Source organism: Pseudophryne corroboree, chromosome 4, assembly GCF_028390025.1.
Source record: "Pseudophryne corroboree isolate aPseCor3 chromosome 4, aPseCor3.hap2, whole genome shotgun sequence".
In the NCBI taxonomy this organism is placed as follows: Eukaryota; Metazoa; Chordata; class Amphibia; order Anura; family Myobatrachidae; genus Pseudophryne; species Pseudophryne corroboree.
Genome location: NC_086447.1, coordinates 369,426,162 through 369,449,982, shown reverse-complemented (window position 1 = coordinate 369,449,982; position 23,821 = coordinate 369,426,162). Strand labels below are relative to the sequence as shown.

Here is a 23,821-nt window from a genome sequence, read left to right as displayed (position 1 = left end):
GTCAGAATTGGCGGCGTTTGTCTCAAAAAAGCCCATATCTGATTGTCCATTCGGACAGGGCAGAGCTGCGGACTCATCCCCAGTTTCTCCCTAGGGTGGTGTCAGTGTTTCACCTGAGCCAGCTTATTGTGGTACCTGCGGCTACTAGGGACTTGGAGGACTCCAAGTTGCTAGATGTTGTCAGGGCCCTGAAAATATAGTTTCCAGGACGGCTGGAGTCAGGAAAACTGACTTGCTGTTATCCTGTATGCACCCAACAAACTGGGTGCTCTTGCTTCTAAGCAGACGATTGCTAGTTGGATGTGTAGTACAATTCAGCTTGCACATTCTGTGGCAGGCCTGCCACAGCCAAAATATGTAAATGCCCATTCCACAAGGAAGGTGGGCTCATCTTGGGCGGCTGCCCGAGGGGTCTCGGCTTTACAACTTTGCCGAGCTGATACTTGGTCAGGGGCACACCCTGACTGAGGAGGACCTGGAGTTCTCTCATTCGGTGCTGCAGAGTCATCCGCACTCTCCCGCCCGTTTGGGAGCTTTGGTATAATCCCCATGGTCCTGACGGAGTCCCCAGCATCCACTTAGGACGTTAGAGAAAATAAGAATTTACTTACTGATAATTCTATTTCTCGTAGTCCGTAGTGGATGCTGGGCGCCCATCCCAAGTGCGGATTGTCTGCAATATTTGTACATAGTTATTGTTACAAAAATCGGGTTATTATTGTTGTGAGCCATCTTTTCAGAGGCTCCGCTGTTATGCTGTTAACTGGGTTCAGATCACAGGTTGTACAGTGTGATTGGTGTGGCTGGTATGAGTCTTACCCGGGATTCAAAATCCTTCCTTATTGTGTACGCTCGTCCGGGCACAGTATCCTAACTGAGGCTTGGAGGAGGGTCATAGGGGGAGGAGCCAGTGCACACCACCTGATCCTAAAGCTTTTACTTTTGTGCCCTGTCTCCTGCGGAGCCGCTATTCCCCATGGTCCTGACGGAGTCCCCAGCATCCACTACGGACTACGAGAAATAGAATTATCGGTAAGTAAATTCTTATTTTCTGGAGACTTTTTATATTTCCTGATGCAAAGGTCGCAACCTCTTTGCTGCTGGTTTATTTTAATTTTATTTTTTTGTTGCTGCACCTCAGGTTTGTTTCATGGGCTCAAGGGTCACCTTTTTCTGCCCTGTCTGTTCTCTTTCAGAAGGGGTTGGCTGCAGGGAGTACTTCATTTTCAGCCTCCGTACATCCTGCCTATTTCAAATTGGTAGCTAATGTGCTGCCCTTAACATGGTAGGGTACGGTCTTGGAGTTGGGATAAGAATCCTGTCTTGATTAACAAGTTGTGCAAGTAACGAATAGATGTAATACTTCTAACTAGAGTGTTGCCATTGCTGTCACAACTTTAATCAAACCACCTTTTTTTTAATTAAAGAAAATGGTCATGAGAAGTACACGCTGTTCAAAAAGGACATCCTTGCTTAGCCTTTACAGTCTAGGGTTTGGGCCAAATTAGCTCTTAGGTATGGTATAGGGTCATTTGTCTCTGGTTTTGTACTTGAAAAGTTGACAGACTTGACATCCTAGGGCAGTTTATCTGAGGAAGCGCATCGGTTGATTTGGCTATTCCTTTAGCCAAGTAGGCATTCCCCAGGATGACCGTACAACCTGAGGATGAATGCACCTGACATGCCTCAGCCTCTTATTTTGAGCAAAATGCTCCAGACTGTCTACTATGTCATTTGACATTTTGAACATATGAAATTCCTTGACATTACCCAAGCAGAATAGCCTCCTCTCCTTTGTCCTAAGAAAGATGTAGTCCCAACTTTTATCCCAAGAAAGGTGGTATTAAAACTTTCTTTGGACAAAAAAGTCACTAGTAAAGTGTAAAACAGAAAACACCACAGAAGCAACGCTGACTACACTATGGGCCTAATTCAGCATAAATCTATATTGTGAGAAATTGCAGTTGTCTGCAAGTAGAAAGGCGCCACCCCAACAGGAAGGAAAATACCCCCTTCAAAATTGCGAATGCTTTGCAGTTCGCTATCGATTCTCAGATGCATATGCAATTCCCAGAACATTGCAGAAATGTTGCTGTCTGAGCAAGTGTGAGTAGGTCTGAGGCTGCCACTAATCTGCTGTTTTTCTAACACACCCAGAAAAGTCCAGTTTCCGCCCAGAAATACCAGCTTCCTGTCAAACAACGGCTGCATTGCGATTATGATCTGTATGCATTTTCTGTTGCTATTGCACTTTGCGCAGTGTGAATGCTACGCATGCGCAGTCATTCGATAAACAATACATTTGCGAATTCTCACAATAGCGATCCATGCTAAATTAGTCCCTATATTGCTTCCTTTGTGTAGGAGATATAGAAGAAGCAGTTTTCGGTGTTTGTCAGCTAATGGCAGCTTCCCTGTGAGGAAAAATGAGAGGGACTTGGGCCCATCCTCTGGCCCAGAACTGACCACAATACAGCCATTTGAAGAGTGTGGCTGTACATGCTTTTTTCTAAAAGAAAAACATGCAAAGGAGGATAAACATGTTCTAGAAGATTAATATCACAAACTATCTTGTAGTTGTCATTAGCTAGAATTGCAAACTGTTAAAGATATTTATAGTACAGTAATATAATTAGGTAACTTGCTTTTTAGGATGTTAACTTTTTTTTTTTAATCAACAGGCCAACTTATGCAGATGGAGGAGAAAGGCAAAGGATCTGTGCCTTGGTCTGTTTATGGTGTTTACATCCAAGCAGCTGGAGGTCCTTTTGCCTTTTTTATTATTATGGCCTTGTTTGTGCTTAATGTTGGAAGCACAGCATTCAGTAATTGGTGGCTCGGCTATTGGATTAAACAAGGCAGCGGGGTAAGATTTCCAAAAAAAACAAGTAGAATATGTGTTATAAATTATGTATTATCTTTTTGTGCATTACTACTATTTGTTTATTCATAAGGGGCGCCAAGGTGTGTGAAGCGCAGCACAGAGATGAATATAAAAAACATAACACTGCATAAGTACAGTACACAGCAGCTAATCATAGCAGGACAACAGTGTTCTACATTAAAAACTAAATGGGGACAAGTATAGGTGTGGTGGTAGGACAACTTGCTGCAGCTAAAGGAGGAGGCATACACTGCGTATCATGGGATGGTAGGACAGCATTCAATGATCCTGTACCTATCATTTGTGGGAGTAACCAGTATCAGAGGGGTCAAGGAGACAAAATATAGGAAGGCTCATTCAGGTGGGGTCACAAAGCGGCTATTGTACACACATCAATATTGGAAATTCAGAGGCCTAATTTCTGGATATGTTGAGAAATTCTCCTTGATCTGTCTTCCTGTAGAACACGTCTGTGCTGTTGCACAATGAAACAGTGATCAGTAACAGCATGAAGGACAATCCCAATGTACATTACTACACTGGAATTTATGCACTGTCTATGGTGGTTATGCTCATCCTGAAAGCGGTGCGTGGTGTTGTCTTCGTCAAGGTAATTAAGGTTTTTTTTGTTTTTTTCTTTGCCCGGTGTTGCTGTACTTGGCTACGTAATTACAGTCTCCATTTTTCTATGGTCTTCCAGGGAGTACTACGAGCTTCTTCTAAGCTCCATGATGAACTTTTTAGGCGCATTCTCCGGAGCCCTATGAAATTTTATGACACTACCCCTACAGGCCGTATTTTGAATAGGTTTTCTAAAGACATGGATGAGGGTGAGTTTTATTTATAGATATGCACATTCTGCCCAACTATTGCTTAGGGAATAGATAATTTCCTCTAAATTCCAATTTGACTGCAATTGATATTTACCATATTCAAAATGAATGCAATGCTTTTTCTTCTATGTCCACTCGGGTGCACACGGATAAACGCTGGGTATAGGAAGGCTGAGGACTGAGGGGGTGATTCAGACCTGATCGTAGATGTGCTTAATTTAGCACATCTACAATCGGCTTCCCTGACATGCGGGGGGACGCCCAGCACAGGGCTAGTCCGCCCCGCATGTCAGGCCCTGCCCCATTGCACAAGTACAAAAGCATCGCACAGCGGCAATGCTTTTGTACTGGTAGAGTAGCTGCCCTCCAGCGCAGCTCATGCATGCTGGCAGGGAGCAACTCGCGGCTGCTGCGGCCCACCCCCGCCAACGGTCCTGGCACACCTGCGTTGGTCGGACCGCGCCCCTTAAAAGGCGGCCAAACGCTGCCAGTCCGCCCAGCGACCACCTCTGCCTGTCAATCCGGCAGAGGCGATTGCAGGGCTAAGACAGCCGTCGGCTATCTGGCATGCGCAGTTAAGACCTGATCGCTGCTGTGCAAACATGCGCAGCAGCGATCAGGTCTGAATTAGCCCAGAGTCCGGGCACCAAAGAATTACAGATCTCTTTCCAGCAGCCCTCAGTCCTCTTTTCTCCTATACCCCGCCCGCTGACCGCGGCCCGCCAGTTTTTTCTCTTTGGTGCATGGCATGATCTGGGCACCTTGCGGTGGGGGGCTAAACTTAGCGCCCGGTTACAGAATTGATTCTTCTGAGTAACTATGAAGCATCCCTTGGATACCTGCATAGTTACTCCTCCGCCCAGCCCTGGTGGCGGCAGCACCGGCGACTGAGTCGGTGACATCCGCTGTGGCTCTTCAGGCAGCAGCACACTCCCGGAGCCCGCACCGGACCGGATTTAACACAAATGTCAACTTCTGTTCAACAGCTCTTAGAAAGAGACAGGCCTGCTAGACATAGGTTACCGGCCCTTTATGATGGTTCTACTTCGCTGGCCCAGTCCGAGTCTGTGTCAGACTCGGAGGACACTGGGTCGGCTAATTCCGACCAGGAGTCTTCAGTTACAGAAGAGTCTATGTCCCTAACCGATGTTGAAGCTTTGCTTCAAGCAGTCAGGTCAGTACTTCAAATTGAAGACTCTGATCCAGCTCCTAAGGATAAGGCGCAAATGTTTAAACTGCAGAAAAAAAGAGTCAACCCAGTTTCCCTCCTCCGCTCAGTTAGATGATCTCTTAGAGGTTGCGTGGGCTGAGCCTACCAAACATTTTCATGTGCCTGAGCGCATGGCTTCCTTTTACCCTCTACCTCCTAAAGAGCGTGCTAAGTGGGAAACTCCTCCTCCGGTGGACACCCATGTGGCCTGATTGGTGAGATCTTCAGTCCTTCCCATTCCGGACACCTCTTCCCTAGAGGACCCTACGGATCGGAATTTGGAAGCTTTCCTGAGAACGGCTTACTCGCATGCTGGGGCGGTGGCTCGTCCTGCCCTGGCCTCAGCCTGGGTTGCCAAGGCCATTGATAGGTGGACAGAACAGTTGAAATAAGAACTTTCGTCTGGTACTAGCAGACGGGAATTCTCGCCCACGTGCTCAATATTAAAGTGGCTAGCACCTATTTGGGGGAAGCAGCTATGGATACTGGGGTCCTAACTGCCACCGTATCGGCAGCAACTATAGTTGCTAGACGGGCGCTCTTGCTCCGGTCTTGGCGTGCTGATGCCAACTCAATAAATGTTCTGGAGGCTCTTCCTTTTTCTGTAGATACTCTCTGTGGGCAGGGTCTGGATAAGATTGTCACAACTTTAGCGGAGGTCAAGACCGCCTTCCTTCCTTCGGCAGCTCTGTCCAAGGCCAGAACTGAATTTTGTTCCTTTCGCCCGCAGGAAAGAGCTAAGGGTCCGGTTTCCTCACGGTACCAGGCCCCATCCAAGGGAGCCAAGCCTTGTGCTAAATTGCCGTGGGCCACCAGACGCCCAACTCCCAAGCAGACTGAGAAGCCTGCCGAGTGACGGGACGGCCTTCCCCTGGGGGACCCCAGGGTGGGAGGCCGACTTCTGTGGTTTGCCCATTTGTGGCTGGTGAACACGTTGGACACTTGGGTCAGGGACATCGTTTCTCGGGTACGCAATATCCTTTCGGAAGCGTCCTCGTCTCAGATTCTTTTCCACAGGTCTCCCAGCGAATCCGGGGAAAGCAGAAGCTCTACGTGAATCTGTTCGTTCCCTCCTGGCCTCCAATGTGATTGTCCCAGAGAGGACAGGGATCTTATTCAACACCGTTTCCGGTGTGGTAGCCGGATGGCTGTTACTGCTCTATACTCAATTTAAAGTCGTTGAACAAGGCTCTGCGAATTCCAATGTTCCGCAAGGAGTCCCTCCGCATGATTATCCTCGCCTTGGAGCCGGGGGACTTTCTGGCATCACTGGACAATCAGGATGCCTATTTGCATATTCCAATTCGGGCCAGTCAACAGGACCATTACCAATTTCAGGCGTTGCCATTCGGTTTGTCAACGGCACCTTGGGTTTTTACGAAAGTCATGGCAGCCAGACTTCGTTGCAGGGGTGTACGGATCCGTCATTATTTGGACGACCTGCTTCACTTGGCCCAGTCCCGAGAGGTACTACTTCAACATTTTCAGCTTACGGTGAATCTTCTACAATCTCACGGCTGGAAGATAAATTGGCGCAAATCATCCTTGATGCCTTCGCAGGAGATGTTACATTTGGGAGCCCTGCTCAGTTTGCGGCTCCAACGCATCTTCCTCCCAGAGTACAAAATTCGAACTCTTCAATGCAAAATTCAATGTTTTTTTTCCTTCACCGCAGGGTGTCCATACAGACTTGTATGCGCATCCTGGGATCCATGGTGGCCACTTTCGACATGGTGGAGTACGCACAGTTTCATTCGCGACCTCTTCAGTTGGAAGTGCTAGCCAAATAGAATAGATCCCACCTGCACATCGCAGTACAGTCCATTGTCCTGTCCAGAGAAGTTCGGTACTCCTTTGTGGTGGCGTCTTCTGTCCAACCTGGACCTTTTGAATCCAGGATTGGATCCTGCTCACCATGGATGCCAGCCTGCGAGGATGGGGTGCGGTCTCCGACCAGTATACATTCCAAGGACGTTGGACTGCCCAGGAAAACAAGCTTCCCATCAATGTCCTGGAGCTCACGGCCATATACAGAGCCCTCCGAGCAGCGCGATCTCTCCTACAGGGTCGACCAGTCAAAATTCAATCTGACAACACGACTGCAGCCACTTACATTAATCGACAGGGTGGCACCCGCAGTCGTGGGGCAATGCAAGAGGCAACGCACATCTTCCATTGGGCGGAGCGGCATCTTCCCGCGCTGTCGGCAGTATTCATCCCGGAAGTCCTGAACTGGGAGGCGGACTTTCTAAGTCGTCAGGAAGTCTTTCAGTTGCTGATTTGTCGTTGGGCACTTCCAGACATTGACATGATGGCGTCTCTGCACAATCACCAAGTTCCAAGGTTCTGCGCTCGCACAAGAGGTTCGGCAGCCTACTTGGTGGACACCTTAACTGTTCCATGGGAGTTTCCACCGGTGTATGTGTTTTCCTCCGATCTCAATACTGCTGCGGGTGCTTCGCAAGTTCAAGCTGGAGGGAAGCACAAGGATCCTTATAGCCCCAGATTGGCAGCGTTGCGGTTGGTACGCGGATCTACAGAGTCTCTCCATTGACTCCCCACTCCGTCTTCCGCGGCAGCCGGATCTTCTGTCCCAGGGCCTGTGTCTTCATCCAGATCTCGACAGATTGGCTTTGATGGCATGGCTCTTGAGACATCCGTCCTGAGAAAGAAGGGCTTTTCTCAGAAGGTTATCTCGACTATGCTACGAGCTAGGAAACGGTCTTCATCCCGAGTTTATCACAGAGTCTGGAAGGCTTTCTTGATGTTCCCAGCGGCAGTTTAGCCTTTCAGTCTTTCAGCCTTTAACGGCTTTTGCCATTTCTCCAGTCGGGGCTTGATCTGGGCCTTAGCCTTTCCTCCCTCAAGGTCCAGGTTTCTTTTTCATCCACTAGGGGTCACTGGAGTACTCTTGGGATATGGACGGCTTAGCAGAAACAAAGGCACTGAATATTTAAATTTAGAACTCTCCACCCCTCCATATCCCAGAGTACCTCAGTGTACGACCTCAGTGTTTTTTCTGTGCTCACAGCACTAACCAGGCTTGTGGGAACTTCCCACACTTTGTGGAAGATTTTATTAATTTTTCATTTTTACTTTTTACTATAGCACATCCCTTCCCAGTTTCTGGAAAAACATGGGTCCGGGATAGTGCCGCTGCACGGGCAGCGCATGGCGTGTCGGTCCTCACAAAGAGCACCCTCACAGCCACAGGCAGCCCACTGCTCCTGCAACAGCTGGACGGAGCTTACACATAGAAGCCCCGTCGCAGCCATGAAGGAGTGATCAGATGGCAGAAGAGCTGGACGGAGCTTACAGAAGAAGCCCCGTCGCAGCCATGAACGAGAGAACAAGAGCTGGACGGAGCTTACACATAGAAGCCCCGTCGCAGCTATGACCGGAGAACTCTGAGCTTAGAAGCCCGTCGCAGACCTCCTACAAAAGGAAGGTATGCTGGGGAAACGGGGCGGTCAGCGCAGGCTGCCGCCCCGCTGTGTGGGGTCCGTTGGATGCGCCCGCTCACTGCCGCTCATAATAGCCGCCCCAGCCGCTCCGTCCAGCGCTCCGTCTGCCCGCTCCGGCCGCCCGCCCCAGGCGCTCCGTCCTTCCGTCAGCGCTGTATTGAAAGTGCAGCGCCCAGAGGGGGAGACCCGCCGCAGCTCGGCTAGCGACAGCTACGCGCCCCGGCCAGCCGATCTCCGCTGCTCTGAAATGTGTCCCTCGCCTCCCTGCAATGAGCTTCCCGGCTCACCGCTAAGACAGCGCTACAGGGAGTACAGAGGGGGGGGGGGGCTGGCTGATTACAGCGCGGCTGCAAGGGGAAAGGATAGCAGGCTGCCATATCTATAGGAATGTTAATACAGAATTAACTGCAGGCAGAGTTTATATTAACTGGATTGTGACCTGCCTGTGATTATGCAGGGTATAATAGGCTATTGAGCCTATATTAACACTGAAGGCATGTATTGTAACCTGCATGTGTTTATCACTGTATACTAGACTGTGATTATCAATGGATAATAGTCTATTGAGTCTATATTAACACTGCAGCAGGTATTGTAATCTGTCCTGTGATTATCAGTGTAAGCATGGCATGGGGGCCATTTTAATCATGTTTCCTGTTTCTTCCAGTTTGTAATTCCAGAACATTCCTGCCCTACCTCTCTACTCCACACGGAGGCGCAGGGGTGTTAGTGGGAATTTTGGTTCAGGTTTCACATAGGCTAGCCATGTGAACTGTATTTCGACATATATATATATATATATATATATATATATATATATATATATATATATATATATATATATATATATATATATATTACACACCTTAAGTAAAGATTTTACTGGGTTGTGCAAGTGTCTGGCCTTTGGCTATTGTGTTGTCTGTGTGTATAAGGGTTCCAACACAGACTAAAAACAAGGTTTACTACAATGTCTGTACATAAATCTACCACAGATTCAGTTGCTTTGTAGGTTTCCACTCCGGAAGCCGGTTCATTCCCAGATCCTATGTTAAGCATTGGCAATTAAAATTGACTCCGCTCGACAGGAGCGGTAAGATCGGAGTCTCGGAAGTTACTCCGCCAGCTCTAACGGAGGAGTCTCAGCCTTTCCAAAGGTCCAACTTCCCTTTGGGTACCAGGGTGTTAATTTAACTGGTCTTATAATTTAATGCAGTCTGACAATTCTATGTCAAACCTCACAGCGATAACTACGAGTGAGAAGGGTACATTAGACCAGCAGTCAGATAGTGTGGGGTTTGGGCAACCATACATTTCTAATGACCAGTGAGTCAATGTCTCAAATTTACAGAGACTAAGGAGACTCTAACATCTAATCCGTCGAATTTAATAAACGACAGATCTTCAATGAGTTTCTTATTCAGAATATCTGACTAAGATTTAAGTCTATTTACCCGTTTCCACATCTAAATGGGAGAATCCGCCATTGGTGAATTCGTCTGTGTCAAACATTATAAAGACCCAAGATACATTTGGGTCACTAGGCGCTCTATGTATGGAAACAATGACGATCACGTTAGACTTATCGTTAATGAGAAGCTGCAGAGTATCTCTGTAAAGCTTCTGCTGACGCCTGTTACCTCGATTCTCGCTTTTCATCGTCGCTAGTTTCAGCACGACAAGGCCAGAAGTTGTTTGGTCCTAAATTTGATATTCAGGCCAAGGCGGGGGGAGGGGGGTAAAGTCTAGCCATTGCCTCCTCCGGTGTCAAAACGGAAATACTCTGGTCCGGCGTTTAAAGCCTTTAGACTTCAGTCTTTTCAAGGCTGTGGTACAAAAACAGTCACGCCTTGTAACGCCAGGGCGCTAAAGTCACAACAAGCCAGTGGCTTGACGGCCTCTCAGGCCATCTCGAATTTCCAATTGTGGAAGCGCGCCTTTACACGTTACATTTGCCGGGTTTCCAGACATCCACTCATGGATGTATCCGCTATTTTAAAGGTTAAAAGACAAGACTGCCTCTGTCGGACGAAATTAGGCGTTTTGGCAGGTTGCCATTCAGTCTCTGCTGGTTTCAGCTGTTTTTATTTCCAGGCCTGGTACACCAACAGAGTCAGGGTTACTTATTCCCTCTGTTTGGGGTACCGAAGCCGGAGGGCTCCGTCGCAGTCTCAATCAGCAAGTCACTTACTACAGATTGAAAATGGATTTTCTGCGGTTAGTATTTGCATATTTGGAGCCACAAGATTGCATGATTGCGCTTGATCTTCAGGAGGCGTATTTACCCATTCCGGTTTGGTCACCGCATCACAGGTTCTTGCGTTTTTCAATACGCCACAACCATTACCCGTTTCAGGTTCTACCGTTTGGCCTCTTGTCAGCGCCTCGGGTATTCACCAAAGTGATGTTGGTGATGATAGCTCATCTCAGAGCCCTGGCAGTGACAATCGTTCCATACTTAGACGATCTGCTCATAAGAGCTCTGTCTCAACAGAGGTTCCTCTTACTTGCGCTGCTAACGTACACCACGGTTGCAGTGTCAAGTTCAAAAACAATCGCATCTAATTCCGTCTGAACGACTTCAATTCCTAGGTATGATTACAGATACGGTAAATCAAAGATTTATCTACTACACCAGAAAGAACAGATTATACCATCTGGTACAATTAGTGCAAAAGCCACGCACACTAGCGGTACATTGGTGTATTCGCCTATTAGGAACAATGATGTGTTTTCGAAGCGCTTCAGTTCGGCAGATTTCACTCACGTTTCCCACAGGGGGCGAGGGTGTCTCTACTCTGGGCGAGAGTCTCAGAGGTTGAGGAGTTGTAGTTTAAAAAGGTCAGCGACAGGGTTTCTAAAACGGATCACGACAGATTGCTGTCTATAAATGTCCTGGAACTCCGTGCAATTTACAATGCACTACATGCTTCGCTTTCAGTCTGTCCAAGTGTAGTCAGACAACGCAACGGTAGTTGCATACACAACAACCAGGGAGGACCGAGAAGCCGCATGGCAATGCGGGAGGTAGCTCGAATCCTCAATTGCCCAGAATACCACAAGGTGATATTGTCGACTGGGTTCATTCCGGGAGTGGACATCTGTTAGACAGATGATCTCAGCCGTCGGGATTTTCATCCAGGAGACTGGGCATTAAATCCAGAGGTGTTTCACATGTGGGTCCACAGGTGGGGTTACCCTCAGGTGGACATGATGGTATCTCGCCACAATTACAAACGCCCAGTATGTGTACAGAACGACAGATCCCAAGGTCAGTGGCGGTGGATGCTCTCACATTCGCGTGGTCGTACAGCCTCGTGTGTCTGGTGCCACCGTTTTCCGCTGCTCTCTCCGTTGCTAAAACGGATCATAAGACAGATCGTCACAGTCATACTTGTGATATCTCATGGGTTTCGGAGAGCTTGCTTCTCGAATCTCCAAGGAATACTCGCACATGATCCTTGGCCGCTAAACCAACCCGTTACAACAGGGACCGTTCTTTTACCCCTATTTACCGCGGCTGCGGTTGACGGGGTGGTTGTTGAGACCGCCCTCTTAAGAAAAGAGAGAGGGCATTACAGGATCGGTTATACCAACCATGTTACGAGCTAGGAAGCCGGTTACGGCAGCTCATTATTACAGAATTTGGCGTGCCTATATAGGTTGGTGTGAAGCTCGGAAGTTTACGACATCCTCTTTCAAGTTACCCGTATTCTGTGATTTTACAGACGGGGTGGGATGGAGAACTGCGTTTATCTACACTGAGGGTGCAGGTATCTGTGTTGTCAATTCATTTTCAAAGACGATTGGCTCTATTGCCGTCGGTACACACCTTTCTACAGGGTGTCCTCAGAGTGCAGCCTCCATTTATCCCACCTACAGCGCCATGAGACTTGAAGCTGGGTTCAGATTTCTTACAGTCTTCATATTCTGAACCCTTACAACAAGTGGGGATTAAGTTCTCACTTGGAAAACGTTTTTCTTCTAGCCTTAGCTTCGGCAAGGCGTTTTTTTTTTCTTTCAAATTTGGGTGCCTTGTATTGCAAGCCACCGTATTTGGGTTTCCTGATGACAGAGCGGAACTTCGGACGAATTCCGATTTCTTACCAAAGCTAGTGTCATTTTTTCACATCAATAAACCAATAGTGGTTCCTGTGTTGACAGCACATTCTAGAATTCTGAATGTGGTACGCGCATTACGCGTTTATATGTCCCGAACGTCTACAGTTCGTAATACGGATACGTTGTTTGTTCTCTATGATGCTGCCAAGTGGGGTTAGCCAGCTTCTCAGCAGACATTATCCAGTTGGATAAAACTGACTACACGTCAGGCTTACCTTAAGGCTAAGTTACAGTCGCCTACGTCAGTAATAGCTTATCCCACAGGTTCTGTGGGAACGTCATGACCAGCTGGTCGTGGAGCTTCTACGACGCGGCTACATGGTCTTCAGTGCACACGTTTGTGCGCGTTTACAAGTTTGAAACGGTTGCGGCATTAGCATCTAGCTTTGGCCGCCTACTGTTACAGGTGTCAAACAGCTCTCCCGCCCACGAGGGAAGCTTTGGTACGTCCCAAGAGTACTCCAGTGACCCCTAGTGGATGAAAAAGAAAATAGGATTTTGGTACTTACCAGGTAAATCCTTTTCTTTGAATCCATAGGGGGCACTGGACGCCCACCCAGAGCAGTTTTACCTGGGTTGTATTAAGCTCAGAGGAGCTTATGGTAACACATTTTCACCGATTGGTTCAAATTATAAAGGTTTATCGGTTATAGTGTCAACTGTTTAGTTGTCAGTAACGTTATGTGTCAACTTTGTTGTTGTCCGTTATGTTATAGGAATTCTCCATTGTCAACCTCTCTATAGTTCCTGTTCGGCTCAGTAAAAAACACTGAGGTCGTACACTGAGGTACTCTGGGATATGGAGGGGTGGAGAGTTCTAAATTTAAATATTCAGTGCCTTTGTTTCTGCTAAGCCGTCCATATCCCAAGAGTACTCCAGTGCCCCCTATGGATTCAAAGAAAAGGATTTACCTGGTAAGTACCAAAATCCTATGTTCTGCCCTTTCTGTCCTCTTCCAACGTTGGCTGGCTCACTTGCCGGACGTTAGGACCTTTTTGCAGGGTGTACTCCATCTGCAACCTCCATTTGTGCCTCCGGTTTGTCCGTGGGACTTGTGTTGGTTCTTCGGATCCTTCAATCGGCACCATTTGAACCTCTGGACAAGGTCGAGCTTAAATGGCTCACGTGGTAAACGGTCTTTCTTCTGGCCATTTTGTTTGCTTGCTGTTTCTGACCTCAGCGCCTTATCCTGGTGCTCCCCTTTTCTGGTGTTCCATTCGTATCGTCTGTCCTGCGGACCCGGTTAGGTCACCTGCCTAAGGTGGTCTCCCGTTTCCACATCAATTAAGAAATTGTGGTTGCTGCATTTTTTGCCTCCTCTGCTTTGGACGCTACAGTAGACCTGGTGCGGGCTCTCCGGATTTATGTCGACCGGACTAAGGACCTCTGCAGGTCGGGCGCTTTGTTCGTCCTCTGACTGTCACAAGCGGTGATGGCCTGCTATGACGCAGTCTATAGCTCGATGGCTTAGTTTACTGCCCAGCATGCCTGTACTGCAGCCAGTCTTCCAATCCCTGCGGGGGTTATGGCCCATTCCACTCGTTCTGTTGGTCCGTCTTGGGCTGCTAGCCGCGTAGCCTTGGCTGAACAGCTCTGCAAGACAGGTACGTGGTCCACTGCTCCCACTTTTGTCCGCTTTTATGCCCCTGATACCTTTGCGTCCCACCTTTGGGCGTTGTGTTCTCGGCGCACTTCAGGAGCGTTCCCACCCCTGAGTGGACAGCTTTTGGACGTCCCAGCGTTTATCCCTGTTGTTGCTTGACATTGTTCCTCGGTTAGTGGGTGTGTACAGTTGATGGCCGTGTATGGCTCTGTCTGTGTGATAGTCTTCCTTCCTCCTTTCCTCGCTCCTGCCCAGGTCTTGCTAACAAAAACTGGCGGGCTGCGGTCAGCGGGCGGGGTGTAGGAGAGAGGAGAACTGATGGCTGCTGGGAAGAGTTCTGTAACTCTTTGGTGCCCGGACTCAGTCCTCAGCCTTCCTATATCCAGTGTTTATCCCTGTGCCCCCTATGGACTCGAAGAAAAAGATTTACCCAGGTAAGAACATAAATCTTATTTTCACATAAACCAATTGCGGGATATTGGTACTATGGGGTAAATACTGTTCAGGCTGGAACTTGGGCACATTCAGAATTTGGACACAAGTCTGAATTTTTTTATATTGTATCTAGTCTCGTGGTAATCGCCAACAGGAGGGAACTCTTTGGCATGTTGTTATATTATTGCAGCCTTAGATTTTATTTATTCACCTTTTTTATGTATACTATAATGCTTTGCATACTGCTGCCGCAGCATTTGTCTTACAGTACAACACTGTGTCCCAGAGTGGGCTTGAAGATTTATTTGAGACGCATATACCAAACTGAACTGACTGTTTTGTGCCCAGCATCCTCATAGCATAACCTTCCATAATGACCGCTTTCTAAAGTTCCCATTGTTCCTCAATTGAATATAGGAGAACACAGGATTTTTATGCCAATCAGCCATAACCTAAAAAAAAACACCTGAATACACATGAATACTAGGACCCATGGATTCACAGCAGAACATAACTCAGAGCAGCACACTTGTCTTGCCTGGGCAACCTGTAGCTCTCCAGCTGTTATTAAACTACATGTCTCAGTATGCTTTACCAGCTGATCGGGGGTTTGTATGCTGGGACTTTTAGTGTCACAACGGCCAGAGAGCCACAGGTTGGTCAGGCCTGCCATAGTGCATCCTGGTGCCATCTCTTCCCCCAGATTAATGACGCAGCTGGCCATCCACATGATACAAAAGAAAATGTGATTCACCACACCAGGCCACCTTTTCTTATTGCTCAATGTGCCCATGATTTGTAGACTGGTCAACATGGGCAATCTGGTCTTCAAGAACTGAGTAACTTGCTGCCTAATATATCCCACCTCATTGTAATAAGATAATCCGTATTATTCACTTCACCTGTCAGTGGTTTTACTGTTATGACTGACTGGCGTATGTTTTAAATTTAAACACTTTATCTGAATGCATTGTGGGCCATTGCCCATGACCACCTCCTTAAGTTCACGTTATTTGTATGAGGGCATCGTTTTCCTCTTTCTATGTTTTTCTGTGCCCCCATCCTGTGTGTCTTAGTTAAAAAGAGAACCGGTTCCCTGCAAGCTAAAAGACATGGGGGTAGATATATTAAGCCTGGAGAAGGGATAAAGAAGGGATAAAGCAGCGATAAGTGCAAGGTGATAACGCACCAGCCAATCATTAAGGATTTTCTAAAATGACAGGAGCTGATTGGGTGGTGCGTTATAGATTGGTAGTGACTCCATACCCCCATGGGACCAGTGCTTCCCAATGGATTTAGAGTAAAGGATTTTAAAACACATGCTTTACGCAGGAATTGCTCATGTTTTTGAATTCTGAAAGACAAAATAGGGACTGGGGATGAGAGATGAGGAGGACTGCACAGCCATTAATATACATATTGTAGTATTTTTAATGCCCAGTTCAGTGTGTCTGAGTGCAAAGATCTGAATGAAGTGTGTGTGAGTTTATATATGTGTGTGTGTGTGTGTGTGTGTGTGTGTGTGTGTGTATATATGTATGTATATATAAATAATTTTTTGTTTTGTTTTAGGACAAGTGTTTTGCTCTTTACAACCCTCCTTATCTTCAGACTGTATTTAAGTCCAGGCTATGTAGTTGTTGGAAAGGTTATATGCATTCTTATTCTCCTTTATCAGACAGGAATATACCTGTTGGGGGTCAGACTGCATTAGATTTTACATTTAAAGCTTCTGAAGGGAGATGAGAACATATTTGATGTTGTGTTTTCTGAATACCATCTTTTTCTGCGCATTAAGTACTCATTCCTGGTATTTTTAATGTCAGATTCTATTCTCTAAAGTATAATGTTTTATCTTGATGACCTGATCCTAGTTCTCTGAAATCTGTAATAAATGTATCATACACAAATTTCTATTTTCCCAGTTGACATCCGTCTTCCTTTTCAAGCTGAAATGTTCGTTCAGAATGTTATACTAGTCTTCTTTTGTCTGGGGGTCATTGCTGGCGTGTTCCCATGGTTTCTGGTAGCTGTTGGACCACTAATCATCCTCTTCACCATATTACATGTGGTTTCCAGGCAAGTAGCATTCTGTAGACTTGTATATAGCGTTTACACCTGTTATCTATTTAGTATGCAGTTGTTGTTGTTGTTGTTGTTGTTGTGACTAAATGATTGCTGCATAACGCAATTTCTCTGACGTCCTAGTGGATGCTGGGGACTCCGTAAGGACCATGGGGAAATAGACGGCTCCGCAGGAGACTGGGGACATCTAAGAAAGATTTAGGACTATCTGGTGTGCACGGGCTCCTCCCCCTATGACCCTCCTCCAAGCCTCAGTTAGATTTCTGTGCCCGGCTGAGCTGGATGCACACTAGGGGCTCTCCTGAGCTCCTAGAAGAAAGTATAGTTTAGGTTTTTTATTTTCAGTGAGTCCTGCTGGCAACAGGCTCACTGCAACGAGGGACTAAGGGGAGAAGAAGCGAACCTACCTAAGTGGTGGTAGCTTGGGCTTCTTAGGCTACTGGACACCATTAGCTCCAGAGGGATCGAACACAGGACCCGACCTCGTCGTCCGTTCCCGGAGCCGCGCCGCCGTCCCCCTTACAGAGCCAGAAACAAGAAGGTGGTCCGGAAAATCGGCGGCTGAAGACTTCTGTCTTCTCCAAGGTAGCGCACAGCACTGCAGCTGTGCGCCATTGCTCCTCATGCACACCACACACTGCGGTCACTGATGGGTGCAGGGCGCTGGGGGGGGGGCACCCTGAGCAGCAATAATAACGCCTTGGCTGGCAAAACTAACACCATATATAGCCCCAAAGGCTATATAGGTGTATATTAACCCCTGCCAGAAACGATAAAATAGCGGGAGAAAGCCCGCCAAAAAAGGGGCGGAGCCAACTCCCTCAGCACACTGGCGCCATTATTCCCTCACAGCTTCGCTGGAAGGAAGCTCCCTGGCTCTCCCCTGCACTACAGAAAGGGTAAAAAAGAGAGGGGGGGCACAATTTAGGCGCAGTATATGTATATTATAGGCAGCTATAGGGGAAAACACTCTGTATAGTGATATCCCTGTGTTATATAGCGCCCTGGTGTGTGCTGGCATACTCTCCCTCTGTCTCCCCAAAGGGCTTTGTGGGGTCCTGTCCTCTGTAAGAGCATTCCCTGTGTGTCGGTACTGCTGTGTCGACATGGATAATGATGTGGAGGCGGAGCAAATGCCTGTGAATGTGATGTCACCCCCTGCGGGGTCGACACCAGTGTGGATGGACTTATGGAAGGAATTACGTGACAGTGTCAGCTCCTTACATAAAAGGTTTGACGACATAGGACAGCCGGCTACTCCGCTTGTGCCTGTCCAAGCGTCTCAAATGTCATCAGGGGCTATAAAACGCCCGCTACCTCAGATGACAGATACAGATACGGATACCGACTCCAGTGTCGACGATGATGAGACGAGTGTACCCTCCAATAGATCCACCCGTTATATGATTAAGGCTATGAAAAATGTTTCTCTGACGTCCTAGTGGATGCTGGGGACTCCGTCAGGACCATGGGGATATAGCGGCTCCGCAGGAGACAGGGCACAATAATAAAAGCTTTAGGATCAGGTGGTGTGCACTGGCTCCTCCCCCTATGACCCTCCTCCAAGCCTCAGTTAGATTTTTGTGCCCGACGAGAAGGGTGCAATCTAGGTGGCTCTCCTGAGCTGCTTAGAATAAAAGTTTAAGTTAGGTTTTTTATTTTCAGTGAGTCCTGCTGGCAACAGGCTCACTGCTACGAGGGACTTAGGGGAGAGAAGAAAACTCACCTGCGTGCAGGATGGATTTGCTTCTTAGGCTACTGGACACCATTAGCTCCAGAGGGAGTCGGAACACAGGTCTCACCCTGGGGTTCGTCCCGGAGCCGTGCCGCCGACCCCCCTTACAGATGCCGAAGTTGAAGAGGTCCAGAAACAGGCGGCAGAAGACTTTCAGTCTTCATAAGGTAGCGCACAGCACTGCAGCTGTGCGCCATTGTTGTCAGCACACTTCACCAACAGTCACCAACTGTCACTGAGGGTGCAGGGCGCTGGGGGGGGGCGCCCTGGGCAGCAATGTATAATACCTTTTTTATGGCTAAAATACATCACATATAGCCCTTGAGGCTATATGGATGTATTTAACCCCTGCCAGATCTCACAAACTCCGGGAGAAGTGCCCGCCGAAAAGGGGGCGGGGCCTATTCTCCTCAGCACACGGCGCCATTTTCCTGCTCAGCTCTGCTGTGAGGAAGGCTCCCAGGCTCTCCCCTGCACTGCACTACAGAAACAGGGTTAAAACAGAGAGGGGGGGCACTTATTTGGCGATATGATTACATATATAAAAATGCTATAAGGGAAAACACTTGTATAAGGGGTTGTCCCTGTATAATTATAGCGTTTTTGGTGTGTGCTGGCAAACTCTCCCTCTGTCTCCCCAAAGGGCTAGTGGGGTCCTGTCCTCTGTCAGAGCATTCCCTGTGTGTGTGCTGTGTGTCGGTACGTGTGTGTCGACATGTAGGAGGACGATGTTGGTGAGGAGGCGGAGCAAATTGCCTGTATTGGTGATGTCACTCTCTAGGGAGTCGACACTGGAATGGATGGCTTATTTAGGAATTACGTGATAATGTCAACACGCTGCAAGGTCGGTTGACGACATGAGATGGCCGGCAAATAAATTAGTACCTGTCCAGGCGTCTCAGACACCGTCAGGGGCTTGTAAAAACGCCCATTTACCTCAGTCGGTCGACACAGACACAGACACGGACACTAACTCCAGTGTCGACGGTGAAGAAACAAACGTATTTTCCTTTAGGGCCACACGTTTCATGTTAAGGGCAATGAAGGAGGTGTTACATATTTCTGATACTACAAGTACCACAAATAAGGGTATTATGTAGGGTGTGAATAAACTACTTGTAGTTTTTCCTGAATCAGATAAATTAAATGAAGTGTGTGATGATACGTGGGTTTCCTCCGATAGAAAATTATTGGCGGTATACCCTTTCCCGCCAGAAGTTAGGGCGAGTTGGGAAACACACCTTAGGGTGAATAAGGCGCTCACACGCTTATAAAAACAAGTGGCGTTACCGTCTCCAGATACGGCAGCCCTCAAGGAGCCAGCTGATAGGAAGCTGAAAAATATCCTAAAAGTATATACACATATACTGGTGTTATACTACGACCAGCAATCGCCTCAGCCTGGATGTGCAGCGCTGAGGGGGCTTGGTCGGATTTCCTGACTGAAAATATTGATACCCTTGACAGGGACAAGATTTTATTGACTATAGAGCATTTTAAGGATGCATTTCTATATATGCGAGATGCGCAGAGGGATATTTGCATTCTGGCATCAAGAGTAAATGTGATGTCCATATCTGCCAGACGACAGTGGTCAGGTGATGCAGATTCCAGACGGCACATGGAAGTATTGCCGTATAAAGGGGCGGTCCATCGGACCTGGTGGCCATGGCAACAGCTGAAAAATCCACCTTTTGTTACCCCAAGTCACATCTCAGCAGAAAAGGACACAGTCTTTTCAGTCTCAGTCCTTTCGTCCCCATAAGGGCAGGCGGGCAAAAGGGCCAGTCATATCTGCCCAGGGGTAGAGGAAAGGGAAGAAGACTGCAGCAGGCAGCCCATTCCCAGGAACAGAAGCCCTCCACAGCTTCTGCCAAGTCCGCAGCATGACGCTGGGGCCGTACAAGCGGACTCAGGTGCGGTAGGGGGTCATCTCAAGAGTTTCAGCACGCAGTGGGCTCACTCACAAGTGGACTCCTGGATCCTACACGTAGTATCCCAGGTGTACATTGGAAATTCGAGACGTCTCCCCCTCACAAGTTCCTGAAGTCTGCTTTACCAACGTCTCCCTCCGACAGGGAGGCAGTATTGGGAACAATTCACAGGCTGTATTCCCAGCAGGTGATAATCAAAGTACCCCTTCTACAACAAGGGAAGGGGTATTATTCCACACTATATTGTGGTACTGAAGCCAGATGGCTAGCTGAGATCTGAAATATTTGAACACTTACATACAAGCGTTCAAATCAAGATGGAGTCACTCAGAGCAGTGATAGCGAACCAGGAAGAAGGGGACGATATGGTGTCACTGGATATCAGGGACGCTTACCTACATGTCCAAATTTGCCCTTCTCACCAAGGGTACCTCAGGTTCGTGGTACAGAACTGTCACTATCAGTTCAGACGCTGCCGTTTGGATTGTCCACGGCACCCCGGGTCTTTACCAAGGTAATGGCCGAAATGATGATTCTTCTTAAAAGAAATATGGACGCTTTCTTGATAAGGGCAAGGTCCAGAGAACAGTTGGAGGTCGGAGTAGCACTATCTTAAGTAGTTCTACGACAGCACGAGTGGATTCTAAATATTCCAAAATCGCAGTTTTTTCCGACGACACGTCTACTGTTCCTAGGGATGATTCTGGACACAGTCCAGAAAAGGATGTTTTCTCCCGGAGAAGAAAGCCAGGGAGTTATCCGAGCTAGTCAGGAACCTCCTAAAACCAGGAAAAGTATCAGTGCATCATTGCACAAGGATCCTGTGAAAAATGGTGGTTTCTTACACAGCGATCCCATTCGGTAGATTTCACGCAAGAACCTTTACGTGGGATCTGCTGGAAAAATGGTCCGGATCGCATCTTCAGATGTATCAGCGGATAACCCTGTCTCCAAGGACAAGGGTGTTTCTTCTGCGGTGGCTGCAGAGTGCTCATCTATGAAAGGGCCGCAGATTCGGCATTCAGGACTGGGTCCTGGTGACCACGGATGCCAGCCTGAGTGGCTGGGGAGCAGTCACACAAGGAAAAAATTTCCAGAGAGTGTGATCGAGTCTGGAGACTTCTCTCCACATAAATATACTGGAGCTAAGGGCAATTTACAATGCTCTAAGCTTAGCAAGACCTCTGCTTCAAGGTCAGCCGGTATTGATCCAGTGGGACAACATCACGGCAGTCGCCCACGTAAACAGACAGGGCGGCACAAGAAGCAGGAGGGAAATGGCAGAAACTGCAAGGATTCTTCGCTGGGCGAAAAATCATGTGATAACACTCTCAGCAGTGTTCATTCCGGGAGTGGAAAACTGGGAAGCAGACTTCCTCAGCAGGCATGACCTCCACCCGGGAGAGTGGGGACTTCATCGGGAAGTCTTCCACATGATTGTAAACCGTTGTGAAAAACCAAAGGTGGACATGATGGCGTCCCGCCTGAACAAAAAACTAGATATTGCGCCAGGTCAAGGGACCCTCAGGCAATAGCGGTGGACGCTCTGGTAACACTGTGGATGTACCAGTCAGAGTATGTGTTCCCTCCTATGCCTCTCATACAAAAAGTACTGAGAATCATAAGAGGGAGATGAGTAAGAATGATACTCGTGGTTCCGGATTGGCCAAGAAGGACTTGGTACCCGAAACTTCAAGAGATGTTCACGGAAGACCCGTGGCCTCTACCTTTAAGAAAGGACCTGCTCCAGCAGGGGCCTTGTCTGTTCCAAGACTTACCGCGGCCGCGTTTGACGGCATGGCGGTTGAACGCCGGATCCTGAAAGGGCATTCCAGATGAAGTCATCCCTACCCTGGTCGAAGACAGGAAGGATGTAACCGCAAAACATTTTCACCGCATTTGGCGAAGATATGTTGCGTGGTGTGAGGCCAAGAAGGCCCCTACAGAGGAATTCCAACTGGGTCGTTTCCTACATTTCCTGAAAACAGGACTGTCTATGGGCCTAAAATTAGGGTCCATTAAGGTTCAAATTTCGGCCCTGTCGAATTTCTTCCAGAAAGAACTGGCTTTAGTGCCTGACGTTCAGATGTTTGTAAAAGGGGTACTGCATATACAGCCTCCTTTTGTGCCCCAGTGGCACCTTGGGATCTCAATGTTGTTTTGAGTTTCCTAAAGTCACATTGGTTTGAACCACTCACCACTGTGGACTTAAAATATCTCACATGGAAGGTGACGATGCTATTAGCCCTGGCTTCAGCCAGGCGTGTGTCAGAATTGGCGGCTTTATCATATATAAAGCCCTTACTTAATTTTTCATTCTGACAGGGCAGAATTGAGGACTCGTCCTCAATTTCTCCTTAAGGTGTTTTCTGTTTTTCACATGAACCAACCTATTGTGGTACCTGCGGGTACTAGGGACTTGGAGGACTCCAAGTTACTTGACGTTGTCAGGGCCCTGAAAAATATGTTTCCAGGAAGGCTGGAGTCAGAAAATCTGACTCGCTGTTTAGCCTGTATGCACCCAACAAGATGGGTGCTCCTGCTTCTAAGCAGACGATTGCTCGCTGGATTTGTAATACAATTCAGTTTACACATTCTGTGGCAGGCCTGCCACAGCCAAAATCGGTAAAAGCCCATTCCAAAAGGAAGGGGGCTCATCTTGGGCGACTGCCCGAGGGGTCTCGGCTTTACAACTTTGCCGAGCAGTTACTTGGTCAGGGGAAAACACGTTTGCTAAATTCTACAAATTTGATACCCTGGCTGAGGAGGACATGGAGTTCTCTCATTCGGTGCTGCAGGGTCATCCGCACTCTCCCGCCCGTTTGGGAGCTTTGGTATAATCCCCATGGTCCTGACGGAGTCCCCAGCATCCACTAGGACGTCAGAGAAAATAAGATTTTACTTACCGATAAATCTATTTCTCGTAGTCCGTAGTGGATGCTGGGCGCCCATCCCAAGTGCGGATTGTCTGCAATACTTGTACATAGTTATTGTTACAAAAATCGGGTTATTCTTGTTGTGAGCCATCTTTTCAGAGGCTCCTTCGTTGTTATCATACTGTTAACTGGGTTCAGATCACAGGTTGTACGGTGTGATTGGTGTGGCTGGTATGAGTCTTACCCGGGATTCAATATCCTTCCTTATTATGCACGCTCGTCCGGGCACAGTATCCTAACTGAGGCTTGGAGGAGGGTCATAGGGGGAGGAGCCAGTGCACACCACCTGATCCTAAAGCTTTTATTATTGTGCCCTGTCTCCTGCGGAGCCGCTATATCCCCATGGTCCTGACGGAGTCCCCAGCATCCACTACGGACTACGAGAAATAGATTTATCGGTAAGTAAAATCTTATTTTTACACATTTCTGATGATACCCCAGGTACCACAAAAAGGGTATTATGTTTGGTGAGAAAAAACTACCAGTAGTTTTTCCTGCATCTGACGAATTAAATGAGGTGTGTGAGGAAGCGTGGACTTCCCCAGATAAGAAATTGATCATTTCTAAACGGTTAATGGC

The 23,821-nt window shown here is 47.8% G+C and overlaps 1 protein-coding gene and 1 long non-coding RNA gene across 2 annotated transcripts in view; one reads left to right on the top strand and one right to left on the bottom strand.

The window, feature by feature from the left end:
- Nucleotides 1-18,730, bottom strand: part of LOC134909575 (uncharacterized) — a 55,684-nt gene extending 36,954 nt beyond the window's left edge. Inside the window, exon 1 of the long non-coding RNA XR_010175974.1 lies at nucleotides 18,364-18,730. This is a non-coding gene — a long non-coding RNA (uncharacterized LOC134909575). The remainder of the gene's footprint in view (nucleotides 1-18,363) is intronic.
- The window catches only part of ABCC5 (ATP binding cassette subfamily C member 5), a 201,748-nt gene that overhangs the window by 130,247 nt on the left and 47,680 nt on the right, over nucleotides 1-23,821 (top strand). Inside the window, exons 18-21 of the mRNA XM_063916576.1 lie at nucleotides 2,682-2,866; nucleotides 3,348-3,494; nucleotides 3,585-3,714; nucleotides 16,478-16,631. Of these exons, the coding sequence (XP_063772646.1) occupies nucleotides 2,682-2,866; nucleotides 3,348-3,494; nucleotides 3,585-3,714; nucleotides 16,478-16,631 (616 nt within the window). The remainder of the gene's footprint in view (nucleotides 1-2,681; nucleotides 2,867-3,347; nucleotides 3,495-3,584; nucleotides 3,715-16,477; nucleotides 16,632-23,821) is intronic.